Source organism: Symphalangus syndactylus, chromosome 6 (assembly GCF_028878055.3).
Source record: "Symphalangus syndactylus isolate Jambi chromosome 6, NHGRI_mSymSyn1-v2.1_pri, whole genome shotgun sequence".
NCBI classification, from domain to species: domain Eukaryota; kingdom Metazoa; phylum Chordata; class Mammalia; order Primates; family Hylobatidae; genus Symphalangus; species Symphalangus syndactylus.
The window spans coordinates 124,955,862-124,976,577 of record NC_072428.2 but is presented as its reverse complement, the minus strand read 5'-3'; the positions used below and the strand labels follow the sequence as shown (position 1 = coordinate 124,976,577).

General features: G+C 34.7%; 1 protein-coding gene across 22 annotated transcripts in view; it reads right to left on the bottom strand.

The window, feature by feature from the left end:
- Positions 1-20,716, bottom strand: part of AGBL3 (AGBL carboxypeptidase 3) — a 146,580-nt gene that overhangs the window by 112,253 nt on the left and 13,611 nt on the right. For 16 of the 22 annotated variants that reach the window (XR_008658599.2, XR_008658600.2, XR_008658598.1 and 13 more), the window contains one exon: positions 5,514-5,621. Coding sequence is in view for 18 of the 22 variants with exons in the window: in XM_055284081.2 (XP_055140056.1) it covers positions 5,514-5,621 (108 nt within the window). In the remaining 4 variants the exon portion in view is untranslated. Of the gene's footprint in view, positions 1-532; positions 3,109-5,513; positions 5,622-16,713; positions 19,319-20,716 lie in introns of those variants that run through there. The other 6 variants (XM_055284097.2, XM_063642276.1, XM_055284083.2 and 3 more) reach the window with 5 other exon arrangements.

Below are 20,716 nucleotides of genomic sequence, written 5' to 3'. Positions count from 1 at the left end.
AAAGATTTTAAAGTGAAATCAGCAAAAGCAATTGCAACAAAAGCTAAAATTGAGAAATGGGATCTAATTAAACTGAAGAGCATCTGCATAGCAAAGGAAACTATCATAAGAGCAAACAGGCAACCTACAGAATGGGAGAAAATTTTTGCAATTTACCCATCTAACAAAGGTCTAATATCCAGAATTTACAAGAACGTAAAACAAATTTACAAGAAAAAAAAAAAACCCATCCAAAAATGAGCAAAGGATATGAACAGACACTTCTCAAAAGAAGACGTTTATGTGGCCAACAAACATAGGAAGAAAAGCTCATCATCACTGGTCATTTAGGAGATATACCTAATGTAAATAACGAGTTAATGGGTGCAGCACACCAACATGGCACATGTATACATATGTAACAAACCTGCACATTGTGCACATGTACCCTAGAACTTAAAGTATAATAATAAAAAATATATAAAAAAAAGAAAAGACTATCCTATGACCTATAAATGACTATGGTCATTTATAATCATTCTATTATAAAGATACATGCACATGTATGTTTATTGCAGCACTATTCACAATGGCAAAGACATGGAACCAACCCAAATGTCCATCAATGATAGACTGGATAAATGTGGTACAAATACACCATGGAATACTATGCAGCCACAAAAAGGAATGAGATCATGTCCTTTGCAGGGACATGGATGAAGCTAGATGCCATCATCCTCAGCAGACTAACACAGGAACAGAAAACCAAATACCACATGTTCTCACTCATAAGTGGGAGCTGAACAATGAGAACACATGGACACAGGGAGAGGAACAACACGTACCGGGGCCTGTCAGGGCCAAGGTAAGGGGAGGGAGAACATCAGGACAAACAGCTAATGCACATGGAGCTTAAAACCTAGGTGACAGGTTGATAGGTCCAGCAAACTACCATGGCACACAGATACCTATGTAACAAAACTGCACATTCTGCACATGTATTCCAGAAGTTAAAAAAAAAAAAAAAAAGCAAATCCCAACGATATGCTGTGTATCTTCCAAAATTAAAAAAAATTAAATATAAAACATAGGTTAAAAGTAGGGCTGGGCACGGTGGCTCATGCCTGTAATCCTAGCACTTTGGGAGGCCGAGGTGGGCGGATCACGAGGTCAGGAGATCGAGACCATCCTGGCTAACACGGTGAAACCCCGTCTCTACTAAAAATACAAAAAATTAGCCAGGCGTGGTGGCAGGCGCCTGTAGTCCCAGCTACTTGGGAGGCTGAGGCAGGAGAATGGCGTGAACTTGGCAGGTAGAGCTTGCAGTGAGCCGAGATCGCACCACTGCACTCCAGCCTGGGTGACAGAGCAAGACTCTGTCTCAAAGAAAAAAAAAAAGTAAAATGATGGAAAAATATATATGCAGTATACAAATGCTAATAAAAGAAAGATTGAATATCAAAGTAGATTGCCATGGATAAAGCTACAATATCAATATGGTGGTACCGGCATAACTATCAATACATCAATGGAACAGAGTGAAGTGTCTAGAAATAGACCTACATATATATTGTTAACTGACATTTAATAAAGGTGGCTGGGCAATTCAATAGGTCATAGGATAGTCTTTTCTTTTTTTTATATATTTTTTATTATTATACTTTAAGTTCTAGGGTACATGTGCACAATGTGCAGGTTTGTTACATATGTATACATGTGCCATGTTGGTGTGCTGCACCCATTAACTCGTTATTTACATTAGGTATATCTCCTAATGCTATCCCTCCTCCCTCTCCCCACCCCACAACAGGCCCCAGTTGTGATGTTCCCCTTCCTGTGTCCAAGTGTTCTCATTGTTCAATTCCCACCTAGGAGTGAGAACATGCAGTGTTTGGTTTTTTGGCCTTGTGATACTTTGTTCAGAATGATGGTTTCCAGCTTCATCCATGTCCCTACAATACTTATGGCTGCATAGTATTCCATGGTGTATATGTGCCACATTTTCTTAATCTGGTCTATCATTGATGGACATTTGGGTTGGTTCCAAGACTTTGCTATTGTGAATAGTGCCGCAATAAACATGTGGGCATGTATCTTTATAGCAGCATGACTTACAATCCTTTGGGTATATACCCAGTAATGGGATCGCTGGGTCAAATCGTATTTCTAGTTCTAGATCCCTGAGGAATCGCCACACTGTCTTCCACAATGGTTGAACTAGTTTGCAGTCTCACCAACAGTGTAAAAGTGTTCCTATTTCTCCACATCCTCTCCAGCACCCATTGTTTCCTGACTTTTTAATGATCGCCATTCTAACTGGTGTGAGATGGTATCTCATTGTGGTTTTGATTTGCATTTCTCTGATGGCCAGTGATGATGAGCATTTTTTCATGTGTTTTTTGGCTGCATAAATGTCTTCTTTTGAGAAGTGTCTGTTCATATCCTTCATCCACTTTTTGATGGGGTTGTTTGTTTTTTTCTTGTAAATTTGTTTGAGTTCTTTGTAGATTCTGGATATTAGCCCTTTGTCAGATGAGTAGATTGCAAAAATTTTCTCCCATTCTGTAGGTTGCCTGTTCACTCTAATGGTAGTTTCTTTCGCTGTACAGAAGCTCTTTAGTTTAATTAGATCCCATTTGTCAATTTTGGCTTTTGTTGCCATTGCTTTTGGTGTTTTAGACATGAAATCCTTGCCCACGCCTATGTCCTGAATGGTATTGCCTAGGTTTTCTTCTAGGGTTTTTATGGTTTTAGGTCTAACATTTAAGTCTGTAATCCATCTTGAATTAATTTTTGTATAAGGTGTAAGGAAGGGATCCAGTTTCAGCTTTCTACATATGGCTAGCCAGTTTTCCCAGCACCATTTGTTAAATACAGAATGCTTTCCCCATTGCTTGTTTTTGTCAGGTTTGTCAAAGATCAGATGGTTGTAGATGTGTGGTATTATTTCTGAGGGCTCTGTTCTGTTCCATTGGTCTAGATCTCAAATGTTCCATTTGGTACCAGTACCATGCTGTTTTGGTTACTGTAGTCTTGTAGTATAGTTTGAAGCCAGGTAGCATGATGCCTCCAGCTTTGTTCCTTTTGCTTAGGATTGACTTGGCAATGCGAGGATAGCCTTTTCAATAGCTGGTGATGAATCAATTTTGTTAAAAGGTGGGAAAAAATGAACCTTGACCCGTATCATAAACCATTCACAAAAAATGATTCCAGATGAATCAAAGACAAAGATAAAAAAGTGAAAAGAATAAAGTTTCTTGAAAAAAAATAGGTGATCTTGGGAAAAGCAAAGTTTATAGGTAGGAAGCATGCAAAATGCACTAAATTTGAAAGAAAAACAATTGGTAATTGACTTCATAAAAGTTTAAAAGTTCTACTCATCAAAAGATATTGTTAGGAAAATGAAAAGGACTTCCACAGATGAAAGTGAAGATTTCACTATATCATATATATGATACAGCATTTATATCTTGAATACATATCATAAAAAGACAAATGACGGAGTACCATTTGGCAATATAAAAGAGTCTGCTAACATGTATAAATCTGAAAACATAATCCCAAGTCAAAGAATTCAGACATAACAGTGTACTTACTGTATGACTGAATTTATATGAAGCTAAAAATCAGGCAAAACTAATCTATGGTGACAGAAATCAGACCAGTGTTTGCCCGGGGCTAGAGCTGGGAACTGACCAGAAGGGGAGAGATGGGAACTTTCTGGGGTGATAGAAGTATTACGTATCTTGATAGCAGTGTTGGTTACACAGATGATGTATTTTTCAAAACTCACCAAATTGTGTACTTACGATCTATACTTTTCATTCTGTCTACATTTTACCTCAATTTATTCAAAATAAAAACTAATCATGTCTCACAGTATGACACATTCTTCAGTACCCTGTCCTAGGGTTTTAACTTTATATGAACATTTTAATTTTCATTGACATTTAAATTACATCTTACCTACTGAAATTTGTCTTTTCTACTATTCTTTTTTGTCATTTGTAAAAATGGAAAAAGGTTAAGTATTTACAATTAATCTTTCACATGTTCAATGAAAATCAAGTTAAGTCAAGACTTTTTCATCCTCAAACCTTGTTTCTATAGCTTTCCTTTCAACTCATGGAAAGGCAGATCTTCACAACTCCCAAGTATGGCATAAAAATAAGATTAAGTGGGGTTGACTGAGATGGATATTCTGTTTCTACCTACAGATCTGTCCTCTACTCTTCTCCACATTATACGTTTCCAAAGAAGCTGATCTGTATTGACTGCCTCAGAGGTTCCCTTGCCCTTTGGCTGTGGACAATGGGAGGCACTTGTAGAACATGGGAAGTCGGGAGGAGAGTGAAATTGGGTTATTTATCCCCCTAGCATTTTCCCTTCAGTGCCACAGGTTGGCAGTTGTCTATTTCTTTACTAAAAGCCACAATTGTTTCGAGGCTGCCCTCTCCTATACCTAAAGGATTCTACAGGTCTGGAGACCAGTTCTGTCTTCTCACCCTTTCAGGCCTAGCAGACATGGTTCTCCTCTGTTGATAGTCCTATGTTGCTTCACCATCCCTTGTTAATCTCAATTAACTCTGTCTACCCTTTTTAAAATTCATTAAATTAAATTTAATTAAACTTTCTTAAATTACCCTGACTATGCTATCTAATTCCTGAGAAGACCCTGACGGATTCATCTCAATTATTTTAGTTTTTTTAAAAATCAGACCTCATTTCAGTTATGTATGGCAGTTCTGAGGCATGTTCGCCATGTAAATACTCGCAATCAAATTGGAAAAATCATAGGTATTCCTCTCACTCCATTTGTTTAAAAATATTGTGAGTATATTTTTGTGAGTTGTTTGTGAGTATATGATTTCTAGAATTGCTTACTGTACAGGAAGCAGCTTCTGTGAATTTCTCTTTGTCTTGCTAGCTCCTTAAATAAAATACATATGCTCCCTGGAAGTTATCTTTAATATACGGAAACACTCTAAGATATTAAACTGTGATGGTGAAATTATGTGGAGTCTATACTTCTTTATGCTGGTGCTTCAGGAGCAGTATAGCTGAGAATATACTCTGAGACTTCTATGTTTGATTTTTTGCAAAGTGGGGTAATTGTTTCTCTTTTAAAGATTATAATGCCGAGAAATGCATCAGAGTCAGGAAATTCAAAGAAAAACATCTGAATGAATGCATGAATGTGAGTTGTACATGGAGAGGGAACAATAGTTGCAAAGCACTTCACTGGGTTTATCTTTCAAAATTGATATGAAGCAAAATTCATTCTAAATATAACTCTTCATTCTAATGGCCAACATGATGTTTAATTTTAAAGTAACTTTGCATAAACTGCAATACACCTTCAAAAATATAACTGGCTCTAAATCAACACTTGGATCAATATATAAACAAACATCTTTACATTTAAGGACTAGTCATCTGAAATTTCCACTAAAAACAGCAAAACAAATATAACCAAGAGATTAACCTAAGTACCAAATTATATTTTACAGCAACATGTGTCATTATGTGCTCACCATCTTCAGCTAGATAAACCACATTAGCTTCCTTGGAGTCTGGATAAAGGGGTTCCGTTTCTAAGCCCGTTGGGATATACACTGGCTCAGGACAAGAAGGAGTCCAATCTGGAAAAAAAAGTGAAACATTATTTGAAAATGACTTCAAAATAAAACAGAAAAATTTTATTGCATATTTTCAAATTATTCATTGATAGATCTAGGCTAAAATGTAGTGTTTTGTGTGGGGTAAGATTTTACTAAGGGTTCATTGGAATAATGAACATTGTCACACTGTAATACAACTTATGACATTTCATTCATATCTTCTTCTGAATTATTATATTGAGTAGTTTCATGATTGCTTTTTGCTTATTACTGATTTTATACCTATTTTATAACACAATTCTCTTTCTCCTGGGCCCTTGATACCATTCTGTCCTACCTCTGTCTTACTCTACCTTTTATTCTTCCTTTCCCTTCAGCTTCTTTGCTTGATAATGGCTGTCAAGATAAATCTTATAAACCTGTTCAAGTTTATCTCCCAAAAGGAAAGATAGTGTTAGATGCTCCCCTACCCCTGCCACTTCCCCTTCAGCTATCAGCTTTCCTTCTTTTTAGGATCAAATTTCTTAAACATCATCATCTGCACTACTCTCAGGTCTTTCTGACCATGACCTATTTTATGGGGGAAAAATGACTTCACAGCCTAACTACCCTAGTTATTTGTATTTTTTTTTAATGGACAAACAATTTGATGACAAACAAGTATTACTGGACAAACATTTTGGAGATTATGTGTACATCTGCTTTAACAACAGAAATGTATTTGACATTATCAATAGGGGTCAAATCTAGCTACAGAAGAAACACAGTCTGCCATATTGATGCAAATGTGTATCACTGTATTGTAGAGTTAAATTAATCACACAGGACCGAATAAATTGATAATAAAGATAAGCAAATTATAATTAAAAATTTAAATGTTTTATTTAAAAATCTTCTCAGTTGAAAGTCTTAACCAACTTAAGTCAAAATTAATGAACTCATAAAATAGCTCTCATTCTGAAAACATTAGGAATTTCAGCTATTTGCCTTTGTGTATGCTGATTTTCTTTTCTTTTCTTTTTTTTTTTTTTTTTTAGACAGAGTGTCGCTCTGTTGCCCAGGCTGGAGTGCAGTGGCATGATCTCAGCTCACTGCAAGCTCCGCCTCCCGGGTTCACGCCATTCTCCTGCCTCAGCCTCCCAAGTAGCTGGGACTACAGGTGCATGCCACCATGCCCAGCTAATTTTTTTGTATTTTAGTAGAGATGGAGTTCCACCGTGTTGCCCAGGCTGGTCTTGAACTCCTGAGCTCAGGCAATCCACCCGCCTCAGCCTCCCAAAGTGCTAGGATTACAGACATGAGCCACTGCGCCCGGCCAACATTTTGGTTTTTATCTTTTTAGGCTTTCTCGCTTTCAACTATCCAGTTCAGATGCTTTGCGCATATGCTAAGAAAATATATTATTTCACATATTTAGAAACCCAGAAGTAGAGTAGATTCAAGGGATGGTATAATCAGTGACTCAGTGGTCATCCAGAGCTCAGTTTCTTTATGTCTCTCCACTTTGTCATCCTCATCCTAAGGCTTACCATTGTAAAATGTAAAACAACATGACTGTCAGTGGAAGAGTGTCTTGTACTAACTGACTTGATCAACTACAATGGAATCAACCACAATGAGTCAACCACAATGTCTTCTTCATGTATATGGCATCATTCTATATATACTGATCACCAATTTGTTTTTCCCACCCACTTCACTAAACATCTTAGAGATGTTTAATATACATAGATCTTTATCATTTTTTAACATCTGTATAGTGTTCTCTAATATAGATTGCCACAATTTGACCATTAGTGGACATAATAGTTATGTCTTTATTTACCTAAGAGATAAGCTGCTGGTCAGGGAATACATGTATATTTTCCTTTATTAAGAAACAAAACTGTCAAACCTTTTTACAAAGTGATTATGTAATTTTACATTCCCACCAACAATGTATTAGAGTTCCAGTTGCTCTACATTCTAATATTTGGTTGTCAGTCTTTTAAATTTTTTGCCATCCTGGTAGATGTAAAGTGGTATCTCACTGTGGTTCAAATTTTCATTTCTCATGTTGAAAAATGTTTTCATATGTTTATTGATTATTATAATTCTTTGAGAAATGTCCGTTCGAGTCTTTTGTCCATTTTAAAATTAGGTTTTGATTATTGGTTTGTAGGAATTCTTCATATATTCTGCATAAAGTCTTTTGCCATATATGTGTTGGGAATATTTTTTATAGACTGTGGCTTTCCTTTTCATTTTTAACTGTCTCTTAATGAGAAATTTTAGATTTTGATGAAGTCAACTTTATTAATTTTTCATTGTTTCTTTTTTCTTTCTGGCTCCTAAGGAATTGTTGCCCTATCTATAACTACAGAGATATTGTTCTATGTTTTCTTCTAGGAGCTTTATAATGTTAGGTTATATATAACTTTATATGTTTAGGTCTATGACCTGTCTTGAATTAATTTTTGTTTACTAGTGAGGTAGAAGTCAAGGATTTTTTTTTCTACATGTATGCTAAGTTGTTACAACACCAATTACTGAAAAGACTTTCCTTACCCTCATTGGGTTTCTTTGGTGCCTTTGTCAAAGGTCATTTCGTAATAAACACGTTGGTCTATTTCTGGACATTTTACTCTGTTCCACTGATGTATTCATCTTTTTGTCAATTGTGCCCATTAAAAAAATCTACCAAAACATACTTCTATCCATATTTCACAGGGCCAGAAACAAAGCAAATGTTTAAATGCTTATTAGGTGTTACACTTATGCAAAAACAACTACAGCTTACTGATTTATCACAAAGCAAATACCACATAGGCCAAGAAATATTACATTGCAAGCACCTTCCATACTCCATTCATGCCCCTTTCCCATCACCAGCCTCTCCCTCCCTTTGAAAAGTAGCCATTAGTCTTAATATAATGCAATCATTTCTCTACTTTCCTTTATAATTTTACTGCCTAAGCATTCATATATATGCATGTGTAGTGTAAATAAAACTATTGCTTTGCTTTGCCTATATTTGAACTTTATAAAATTAAAATCACATAGTATATGGTATTCTTCTATGCTGTTTTTCACGTATATTCGTGAAATCAATCCACATTGTGGCATATTGCTGTAATTTGCTTATTTCATTGATACATAATATTGTACAAAATGTTATCATTTATCAATTTCTATTTATAATGGACATTTGGGCTGTTTCAGTTTGGGGCTATTAAGAACAATGGTGCTATGAACAGCTTTATACATATTGCTTAGAGCACCTGTGCTCACATCAGTTTTAGGTATACAACTGGGAGTAAAAATTCTAGGTTGCAGGGCATGTATCAATTTCAGTAAATAATGCCAAGCTATCATCCAAAATGATTATGCCAATTTACACACCCACCAGCAGGTCACAAAGGTTTTATTTGCTCCATATGCTCACCACTGCTTAGTATAAGTTAAATTTAACCTTTCGAGGTGTCTGCAAAACAGTACTCAGCCTCCTTAACAATCAGGGAATAGCAAATTAAAATCACAACAAGACTTCACGATAAGGTTGATATTATCTCATATGTTTATTGGCCATGTGAATATCATTTTTTATAAAGTGCCCATTCAAGTCTCTTGCTCATTTTCCTACTGGGTTGTTTGTCTTTTCTTATTACTTTCAGAAATGCTTTGTATATTCCAGAAATGATCTATTTGTCAGTTATGTATTGCAAATATTAATATATTCTCCCAATCTATTGTTTGCCTTGTTTTATTTTTTGATGAACTGAGGTTTTTAATTTTACTGTAGTCAAATTTATCCATCTTTTTCTTTATGGTTAGGGTATTTTATGTTCTGTTTAAGTCTTTCCAGATTTTAATATTATGAAGATATTTTCTTGTATTATTTTCTAGAAGTCTTATTGTTTTACCTTTCATTTTTATATCCATAACCCATTTAAAATGGACTTTTGTGCATAAGGTTGGGGTGAGATTTCACTTTTTCCATATGGAAATCCAATTATTCCAGTATTATTTACTGAAAAGACCATCTTTAACTTTCTCTTGCAGTACCACCTTTTTCATAATGACCATATATACATAGGTCTGTTTCTAAGCGTTCTGTTCTATTCCATTCCTGTTTCCTTTCAGCAATGCCATATATTACTATAACTTTATTAAGGTTTAAGAGCTAGTAAATCTTACAATTTTTTGTCCTTTTAAGATGTTGTTGGCATTTCCATATGCATTTTTAAAGTACCTTGTCAATTTCTATAAAAAATCACAATTGGGAATTTGACTGGTATTGCATGGTACATGTAGGTCAGTTTGGAGATAACTGACATCTTTAAAATAATGAGTCTCCCAATCTATGAACATGCTATTTCCCTCTATTTATTTAGGTCTTTTAAAAATCTCTCTCAATAATGCTTTATTGCTTCTTCATAGAAATCTTGTCTATCAGATTTATTCCTAGGCATGTGGTTTTTAAACTTTTTATTTGAAACAGTTGAAAACATACAGAAAAGTTGCAATAACAGAAAAAAAACACTTTTTTCCCTGAAATATTTGCCAACATAATACTCCATCCTCTCCAAATATTTACATTTCCTCCAATGAAGGAAATCCTCCTGTATAAATAACCATAATACAACTATCAAGATCAGGACATTAATAGTGATTTATTTCTAATATTTAATCCTTAGACTTAAAATTTTGACAGTTGTATAAATAATGTCTTCTATAGCAAAAGGATCCACTTAGAATCACACATTGCATTGAACTTTAATGTGTATTTTAGTTTTCTTCGATATAGAATAGCTTTCCAGTCTTTCCTTGTATTTCATGACTTTGACACTTCTGAAAATTACAGGTCAGATTTCCAGTGTCAGCTAAGAGATACAGAACGTTAAAAAAAAAAAAAAAAACCAGCACTTTGGGAAGCTGAGGCAGGCGGATCACGAGGTCAAGAGATGGAGACCATCCTGGCCAACATGGTGAAACCCCATCTCTACTACAAATACAAAAATTAGCTGGGCGTGGTGGCGCGCCTGTAGTCCCAGCTACTTAGGAGGCTGAGGCAGGAGAATTGCTTGAACCTGGGAGGTGGAGGTTGCAGTGAGCCGAGATCGCACCACTGCACTCCAGCTGGTGAGACTCACTCCAGCGTGAGACTCCATCTCCAAAAAAAAAGTGTCATCCTCACCCTTACAACAAAAAATAAACTAGACAAACAGCAAATTAATGACTTTTTGCCAACCCACCACAGAAGATGTTTCAGGGCAACCAAATGCTCCAAAGTCTGTGAAAAGACAGAAACCTGCAAGGTGAAACTGGATCTCAGTAGTTGCCCACTGAAGGCAGATGCTGCTGAACTTCATATAATCTGGTAAGAAGGCAGAGTTAAAGCTTTTAAAATAGATTATTAAAAGCCAAATGTGAGTGTGAAGCCCCTTGGGGCTGCAGATATAAGATGTAGGGGGTTAGCACCCACTTTCAGACTTTTCCTCCGGGAATCCCACCAGGTAGGTGCTCACAAGGAAGATCAAAGAGAATCCTGGGAAAGTTATTCTTGTGGTAGTGTGTTGGGGAGGGGAACAGCAGCCTCTGCCAAACTCCACCCAGACCCATCTATGCATCTCCCTTTATGGAACAAAATACTTAATCTATAATAAGACATTAGTAGAAAACCATGCATCTGGGGAAAGGGAACAGAAAAAAACAATACAAAAAACCCCAACACTACCACACTAACCTTGAGTGAGATGTAAGCATATGTGCTATTTTCCGTCTATATAGTTGCCTGTTCTAGACATTTCACACAATTAGAATCACATTATTTGTTCTTTTGCGTCTGGCTTCTATCACTCAGCATAATGTTTTCAAAGTTCATCCATGTTGTAGCATGTCTCAGTACCTCATTCCTTTTTATGGCCAATTAACATTATATTGTGTGGAAATACCAAATTTTGTTTTTCCATTCATCCATCGATGGACATTTGGGTTGTTTCCACCACGTGGCTACTAAGAATAATGCTGCCATTAACATTTGTATGATAAGTTTTTGTTTGGATATATGTTTTCATTTCTCTTGGGTACATACCTACAAGTGGAACTGCTGGGTCAAACAGTAACTCAATGTTTAACTTTCTGAGGAAAAACAAAACTGTTTTCCAAAGTAGCTGCACAATTTTACATTCCCAACAGCAGTGTATAGGGGTTCCAATCTCTCCACATGCTTGTCAACACTTGTTATCTGACTTTCTGATTCTAGTCATCCTAGTGGGTGTAAAGACATATCTTATTGTGGTATTAATTTGCATTTCCCTATGACTAAAGATGTTGAACATATTTTCATGTGTTCATTGGCCATTTGTTCATCTACTTTGGATAAATGTTTATTTAGATCCTTTGCACACTTTAAAATTTAGTTGTCTTTTTATTATTGAGTTGTAAGAGTTCTTTATATAGTCAAGATAGAAGTCCTTTGTCAGATAAATAATTTTCAAATATTTTCTCTTGTTCTATGGGTTTTATTTTCATTTTCTTGACAGTTTCTGTTGAAACACAGAAGTTTCAATTTTGATAAAGTTCAATTTATCTATTTTTTTTCCAGTTGTTGCTTGTGCTTCTGGCATTATACCTAAGAATCCATTGCCAAATCCAAAATCATGAAGATTTGCCTCTATGTTTCCTTGTAAGGGTTTTATAGTTCGGGCTGTTAGTTAGATCTTGATCCATTTCGAATCAATTTTTGTATATGGTGTGAGGTAAGGGACAAACTTATTTTGCATGTGGTTATCCAGTTGTCTTGGTGCCATTTGTTGAAAAGACAATGCTCTTCCTATTGAATAGTCTTGCCATCCTTGTCAAAAATCAGTTCACCACAGACACATGGGCTTATTTCTGGACTTCCAATTTTATTCACTGGTCTACATGTCTATCCTCATGACAGTACCACACTGTCTAAATTACTATTTGTAGTAAGTTTTGAAATCAGAAAATGTGAGCTCTCAAATTTGTTCTTAAGTTTGTTTTTGTTTTCTTTTTTTGGCCATTCTGGGTTCCTTGAGTTTCTCTATAAATTTTAGTATCAGCCTGTCAATTTCTACAAGGCAACCCACTGGTATTCTAATGGAAATTGCATTGAATCTGTAGATTCATTTGGGGAGGACTGTCATCGTAATAATAGTAAGTCTTTTGATCCATAAACATGGGATGTCTATTTACTTAGATCTTTTTGTAGTTGTTTTGTAGATCTTTTGTAGATGTTTTGTAGTTGTTAGAGTATGTCTTGTACTCTATACCTAAATGTATTCATATTTTATTCTTTTGCAAATTGAATAGTTTTCATAAGTTCATTTTAGGGTTGTTTATTATAAGTGCACAGAAATACATTTGATTTTTATATATTAATCTTGTATTTTGCAACCTTGCTGAACTCATATATTAGTTCTAAAAGTTTTTTTCAGTGGATTGCTTAGGATTTTCTATGTACAAAATTATTTTATTGGCAAATATAGTTTTACTTCCTTCTTTCCAATCTGGATTTTTTAAACTTCTTTTTCTTGTCTAATTGCCCTGGCTAGAACCTCCATTACAATGTCGTATAAAAGTGGAAAAGTGGATATCTTTGTCTCGTTCTTGACCTTATGGGGAAAGCATCTAGTCTTTTCACCATTAAGTAGATATTAGCTGTGGGATTTCCATAGATGCCTTTCATTGAGGACAGTCCTTTCTCTTCCTAATTTGGTGTTTTTGTCATGAAAGGGTGTAGGAGTTCTTAAAAATGCCTTTTCTGTGTTTATTGAAATGATCTTGTTTCTTTTTAATTCTACTGATATGTTCTATCTCAGTAATTGATTTTTGGGTACAGGGAGCAAACAACGTATCTGGATAGATTCCACTTTTTAATGATATATATTCTTTTTATTTTTTGCTGGATTTAGTTTGCTAGTATTTTGCTGATGAATTTTACATCTATATTCATAATATATATTAGCCTGTAGTTTTCTTGTGATGTCTTTGTGTGGTTTTGTTATCAGAGTAATACTGGCCTCATAGGGATGAATGGGGAAGCATTCCTTCCTCTTCTATTATTGGAAGAGTTTTTGAAGAATTACAAATTGTTTGGTAGAATGTTCTAAACATTAAATGTTTGGTAGAATTCAGCAAATGAAGCTATTTGGGTTTAAGCTACTCTCTATAGTAGTTTTTCTATTATTAATTAAATCTCTTGTTATATGTCTATTTAGATGTTCTATTTCCTCTTGAGTCAGTTTCAGTACTTTGTGTCTTGCCAGTCCTGTGTCCATTTCATCTTAGTTATTTAATTCCTTTTTAGTCTGTATCTGGTTCTCATCTAATTTGATAATAACATCCTCTTAGTTTTCTAGCACAGGATTCTCAGGACAGTTACATACTCCTCACAAGTTGGTAATACTCAAGCCTTTAAAGTGTTTGCAACTACAGCAGACAGTTTGTTCTGCATTTAAATCATATGCCACAAAATTTCACATAACTTCTTCTTTTCAGGGGTATCCAAATCTAAGTATTCCTCCAAAAGATTTCATAGCACTTCCAAAGTTGTGCTGAGGAGCCACTTTATTTTGTCTTATGTGGCAGATATAAAAGATGACTATTTTCCATAAGGCAGAATAGGTGGCTTTGTTAAGTAATTGCCAGGATAAGCCATTTCCATATGCAGATTCAAGTAGTTGTTCAAGTTAGTCCACTGTTACATGAACAAAAGAATATTTAGGAGTATAAGGCCCTGCACTCAGCTAGTTGTCCTCCAAATTTCCACTGCTAGTTTTTCTATACATTGCTAGTTGTCCTCCAAATTTTCATTCTAACTTTCTTCCTTACTTACCAAAACCTGAATTTATCAGGGCAGCAATGTACCTCCATTAAAAAAACCGTAAGTTTTCAGGCTTGCCTGTGGCCAGGAGTAGCCATGCAATATAATTCTAGTCAATGAGAGGTAAAAAGATGACTTCTGGTGGAATTTCTGGGAAAGCTTTTTTAAAAAAAATAAAAGAAGATAGAATCAACTGGTATAAGCATGTTGCTCTTTGTTTTTCCTTCTCTTCATTGTATTTTCATGTGCTTAACAGGGTCTTTTGCAAAACAAGAGCTTTTAATTCTGAAGTCCAATTTATCAATTTTTTATTAATCATGTTTTTGGTGTCAATTCTAAGAACTCTTTGCCTAGCTCTAGATCATAAAGATTTTCTTCTATTTTAAAAAAGATTTATAATTGTATGTTTTACATTTAAATCTATGATTCATTTTGAATGCATTTTTGTACAAGGTGTTAGACTTAGGTTGAAGTTTTCCCTTGTCTCTTTCATTTCTTCCTATGGATATCCAATTTCTCCAGCAATATTTGTTGAAAATGCAAACTTTGCTCCATTAAATTGCTTTTTCACTTTTGTCAAAAACTACTTGGGAATATTTGTGTGGTTCTACTTCTGAGTTCTCTATTCTCTTCTACTGATCTAATACCACATAGCTTTGACTACTGTAGCTATATAAAGTTTGAGATAAGTGGCTACTTTATCTCATTTTATGCTTCATTTTCAAAATTGCTTTTTTTAAAAGTTATTTTAGTTCTTTAGCCTTTCCATATAAATTTTAGAATAATTTTGTCTACATCTACAAAAAGAAATCCTGATAGGAATTTCTTTAAACCTGTGTGTCAACTGGGAAGAGTTGACATCTTACCACGTTGAGCTTAGTCCTAATCATGAACATGGTATATTTCTTGATTTATTTGGATCTTCTTTTATTTATTTCATCAACATTGGGTAGTTTTAAGAATGCAAGTCTTGCACGTTTTGTTAGATTTACACCTAAGTAGTTTTTAAAAAGTAATTATAACAGTAATGTTCTATACTGTAGTATGGGTTTAGATTACACAAATGTATGCATTTGTTAAATTTGTTAAAATTCACTGATACAATTAGATTTGTGAATTTCATCTTTTGTAAAATGTACCTCAAAACTAAAAAGGAATTCTAGGTAACAATATACATGCTAAAGTATTTAGAGATGAAATGTAAGGATATCTGCAACTTACTTTTAAATGAATAAAAAACTAAAAGGACTTGATGAATAAAGACAGGGATGGATAGATGGCTACATATGTGATAAAGCAATATAGTAAATTATTATAAGAATCCAGTTGATGGCCATATGGGTTCCTGTATAATCCTTTCAATTTCTCTGCATATTTGAAAACATTCTTAATAAAATATTGGGAAGTAAGAAGTTAATACAGAGCAAGAGGTTAAATAAAGAACAAAATAAATCTAAATAAATCAGATTTATAAAAAAATTAACTAATAAATTATTAGAATACAGCACAAAACTGAACTAGTAAATAATTTCAAGCACTGATTCTTTGAAAAAATTAACAAGATAAAGCCTACCAACATACTCAGGGGAGAAAAATAAGAATGCAAAAACACAATGTAAAATATTAGGACAAAGGGAAAAAGTCTCCTATCTTTAAAGGAAATTATAGCAATTATAGGAGAATGCTTTGCTTAAATTTATGAAATTAATTTTAAAATCCTGCATGAAAAGCATTTTTCTAGGAAAATAAATAACCAAAACTGTCCCTGGAATAGAATATATAGGAAACTTGGACCTAACAAAGAAGAAACTGAGAAGTTTTATAATAACAATATTCTCTGTCTAAAACAGTAACAAAATATGCACAGTTTTAGAAGATTTCTCTCGAAATTAGAGAGAACATTAATTAAAACATTATTGAAACTGTTCTAAAGCAAAGAATTCTAAATAACATTTATAACAAAACCTGGAAAATGTACACAAGCTAGAAAATTCTTAAAAATCTCTTATTTATGAATATTAAAGCAAAAATCCTGCATAAAATGAGAAAACAGGATTCAGCAACCCACTAAAAATTATTCACAATGACTAACTGCACTTTCTTTCAATACTATACAACTGGTTCAATATTAAAGAAACTAATATCACTCACCAAAATAATAGGTCAAATGAGAATATCATAATCCCTCTACCCCATAGATGTTAAAAAGGCATTTAATAAAGTTTAGTACTAATTTCTGATAAAGTTTTCTTAATAATATAAGAATAAATTGGTAAATCCTTAGCAGAATCAAAAAAATTTATTTTAAACGAGAAGCCAATAATTTGCTTAATGAGAAAACAGTAATACTAGTCCCATTAAAATGAAGAATAACATAAAGGCAACATTATTAAATATTTTTTGACAGTACCAGTAAATGCATTTAGTACAAAAAGAAATATAAGGTATAAAAACTGGAAATTAGGAGACATAATTACATTAATACAGGATAATATAACTGTATAATTGGAACATATATAATAATTTAAATATTAGAAACAAAGTATGACAATTTTCAAAATTAATACACACAAAAATAACTTTCCTGTATGTAAACAAGTTAGAAAATATAAAATAATAAATATTCCATTTGAAATTGCTATTCTCACAACAAAAAATATTTAGTTTTAGCAACAAAATAAAATACCTAACAATAAACTTAGAAACGGTGCAGAAAAAAAAAATTTAAACTATAATAAGGGAGATAAAAGAAAACTAGGATAAATGGTAAGACAAATCTTATTATTGGACAGGAAGGTGCAATTTTAAAAGTATGTTACTCTTCCTTAATTTAATCTATAAATTTAACGTGATCACAATAAAGTTACCAGTTTATTTATTTTAGGACAACTAGGAAAGCTTATTTTAGATTCCATATAGAGACATAATAAGGCAAAAGTAGCCAGAAAAATCTTTAAAACAGTAAGCAACTAAGTTTACCACATAACAGAATTATAGTTTAAAAGCTATAGTAATAGAGTTTCATGCTAGCATATTGAAAGACAGATTAATGGAACAGAATTCAAAATTGGACCTAAAAGTTTAGTATATCATAAACGTGGCATTGTAAGTGTGTAGAAAAAAATAATTCATTTAATAAGTTTTGTTGGAACAACTCACCAGGCATTTAATAATAGGACTGGACTGGAAGTTTACTTCTTATATCAAAATGGATTCCTGATGGATCAAAAATTTAATCACAAAAAATACACTTGGACACTACTAAGAAATAAGTATGAAAATTTCAAAACCCCAGAAATCATTTAAAAATGATAGACAAAGTAACTACATAAAAATTACAAATTTATGCATGACAAAGACAAAAAGGCAAACGAAAAACTGAGAAAAATAGCATGCAACATATAAGACACAGCAATCAAATCTCTTGCATAGACAGCACTTACAGATCAAGAAGAAAAAAAGTCCAATCAATAGCAAAATGGGCAAATGATTTTATCAGGTAGCTTATATAAAGTCAGTAGATAAAATATTCAATCTCATCCATAAAGAATACATGAACAAAACACACATATCAAGTAAACAATATCAGATTGTCAAAAACCAGAATGAGTGATTAACAGTATTGATGAGAGTATGGGAAAATAGGTACTCTCATTGTGCAGCACTCAGATGGCCTAGGCTGTCCAAACCCTGTATATCCAAAGAAAGATTTGGACCTTGTCCAACTCCTGGGAGATAACCTCTAAGACCCTGAAATATTCTGCCTGTTCAGAGTTTGTCTGCTTGGGGCCTTGGGCTACGTCAGATAGTTTATGCTAATAATGTTAGTTGTGGTGGGGGGCTCTGGGCCACATTATATTAATTTTGGTTGGAGAAGCTGGGGACTGAATAACTAAGGCCAGCTACATGGACATTCCATGCAGACATAACTGGTCCCTAATAGAAACTCTGGACACCAAGGCTGGATGAGTTTCCCTGATTAGCAGTACTTCATGAGTGTTATCTCACATCATGACTGGAAGAAGTAAGTGCTGTCTATAAAACTCCACTGGGAGAGGACAACTGGAAGCCCACATCTAGTCTCTCCTGGACTCTGCCCTAAATTAATTCTGCTGATTTTAGTCTGTATCATTTCACTGTAACAAGCCACAACCATTAATGTAATGGCTTTCCTGAATTTCTTGAGTCCTTTTAATGAATCATTGAACCTTGGGGTGGTCTTGAGGACTCCTATCACGGATGACATTAGAAGTGGGATTCACTAGAATTACCCTGACTCACTGAAATGTGGCAAAAGAATGGTTTGGGAAAAGGAAGGATAAGAGGGTGGGAGTTGACAAACCTTTGATTCTGTATGGCCACTGGGCCACCCATTGTGTGAAGCAGCAGCTGTGTTGCAACCAGTTACTAGAAGTAAAAGTCATCACTGGAATTTAGAAATGATAAATCTAACTCCCAAAGAGTAGGCTCACTGGATGCATAAGGAAATGCAAAATGACAAGAAACAAGCTAAATATACAATCTCTCAGTTATTATGTGTAATAGCTAAAATGACAGTAAAGTGTTGAGGCAAATCCTGACACTGGGCCAAACTTGAATTTCAGTTGGTCCAAGTTACAGACACTAGCTTCAGGGTTTCCAACAAAGGGACAAATAACATGCTGAAAAAACTGACAGCTAAAATAACATGAGTCATGAAAGAATAGGGAAAGACAAAAGGAAGAATCAAGGGACTCATCCCAGCAGGTTGGACACTGATGGGATCAAAGGTCTTAATGAAGCACTATTGGAGATTTCATAGACCAATGGGGCCTCCTGGCATATCCAGACTTTGAAGAGCTTTAAACAAATCTGTTCTGTTTACCTTAGTCTGGAGGAATTAACAAGGCTGAAAGGCAAAAAGGACAATGAAAAATGTTACCTCAAATCATCTGTGGCAATTGTCTCACAAACTAATATGGACAAAGACTGATGAAAAGGGTCAGAGTCCTTTAGTATGATCCTTGTTTGGGGACATGGGCTATATGCACGTGTGGTTAAAATGGACAGGGGGTGGAGAATAAGCTTTTCTGGAACTCTTTGACATGGCAGACCAATGCACTGAGGTTCCAAAATCTGTTGGTGAAATCCTAATGTGGACTACCATTAGGTTGGGAGGACTTAGCCATGAAATGGTTGATGAAATTAAGGTGAAAGTTGAGATTAAAACTGAAATATTTAAATGGACTTCATGTGAACTGGATGTATCTCCTTTACCTGAATGTATTGGGATGGATTTTATATCTGATTGGGGACCTACCTAATATTGTAAAACCGAAGGCATGTAAATTTGCCCTTTATCCAGTATACCTGCTAAATGGGAACCTGTAGAATTGTCCAAGCCCAAAGATTTTAGTTGGAAATAGTATAGAATACCTGGTGCACAAAAATAGATTACACCTTTAATCAATGACATGTTAGAAACTGGGCTGCTGGTACCGACACATTTTCTCCACAGTAGCCCTGTATGGACCAGAGATTGGGGCTTATGGAAAAACCTTGTGAGCACCATCCAGCAGTGACTGCCGGAATTTGGACCAGAAAATTTTCGGATGCAGCTGTAAGATATACAGCATTTGAGAACCAATTACTAACTGGCTATTGGACATTAGTTGAAAATGCCCCTGTGACTGAATGTATTAGTCAGGGTTCTTCAGAAAAAATAGAACCAGTAGTGTGTGTGTGTGTGTGTGTGTATTATATCAGTGAATATACACATATGCGTATATACATTGTCACAGAATTATGGAGACTGAGGTCTCACAATCTGCTGTGTGCAAGCTGTTGAACTAGGAAAGCTGGTGATGTAATTCAGTCCAAGTCCAAAAGACTGAGAACTAGAAGCTCCGATGTCTGGGGCAGATGATGAATATCCCAGTTCGAGAAGAGAGATCTCACCCTTCCTCCATCCTTTTGTTATATTCAGGCAGGCCCTCAATAGATTGGATGACGCCCCACCTCCTTACATTGGTGATGGTGGATCTTCTTTACTGAATCTACCAATTCAAATGCTAATCTATTCCAGAAACACCCTCAGAGGCACATCCAGAAATAATGTTTTACCAGCTATCTGGGCATCCTGTGGCCCAGTCAAGCTGACACATAAAATTAACCATTATACTGAAGGACATATAACCGTGAAAGCTGAAATGCCCACAATGCCTTAAGTGATGTGAAAGAAACACTCTAATAAGGCAGTGCCCAGAAGGGCTCCATAATAAATGGAAACGGTTTATATAGGACAGTG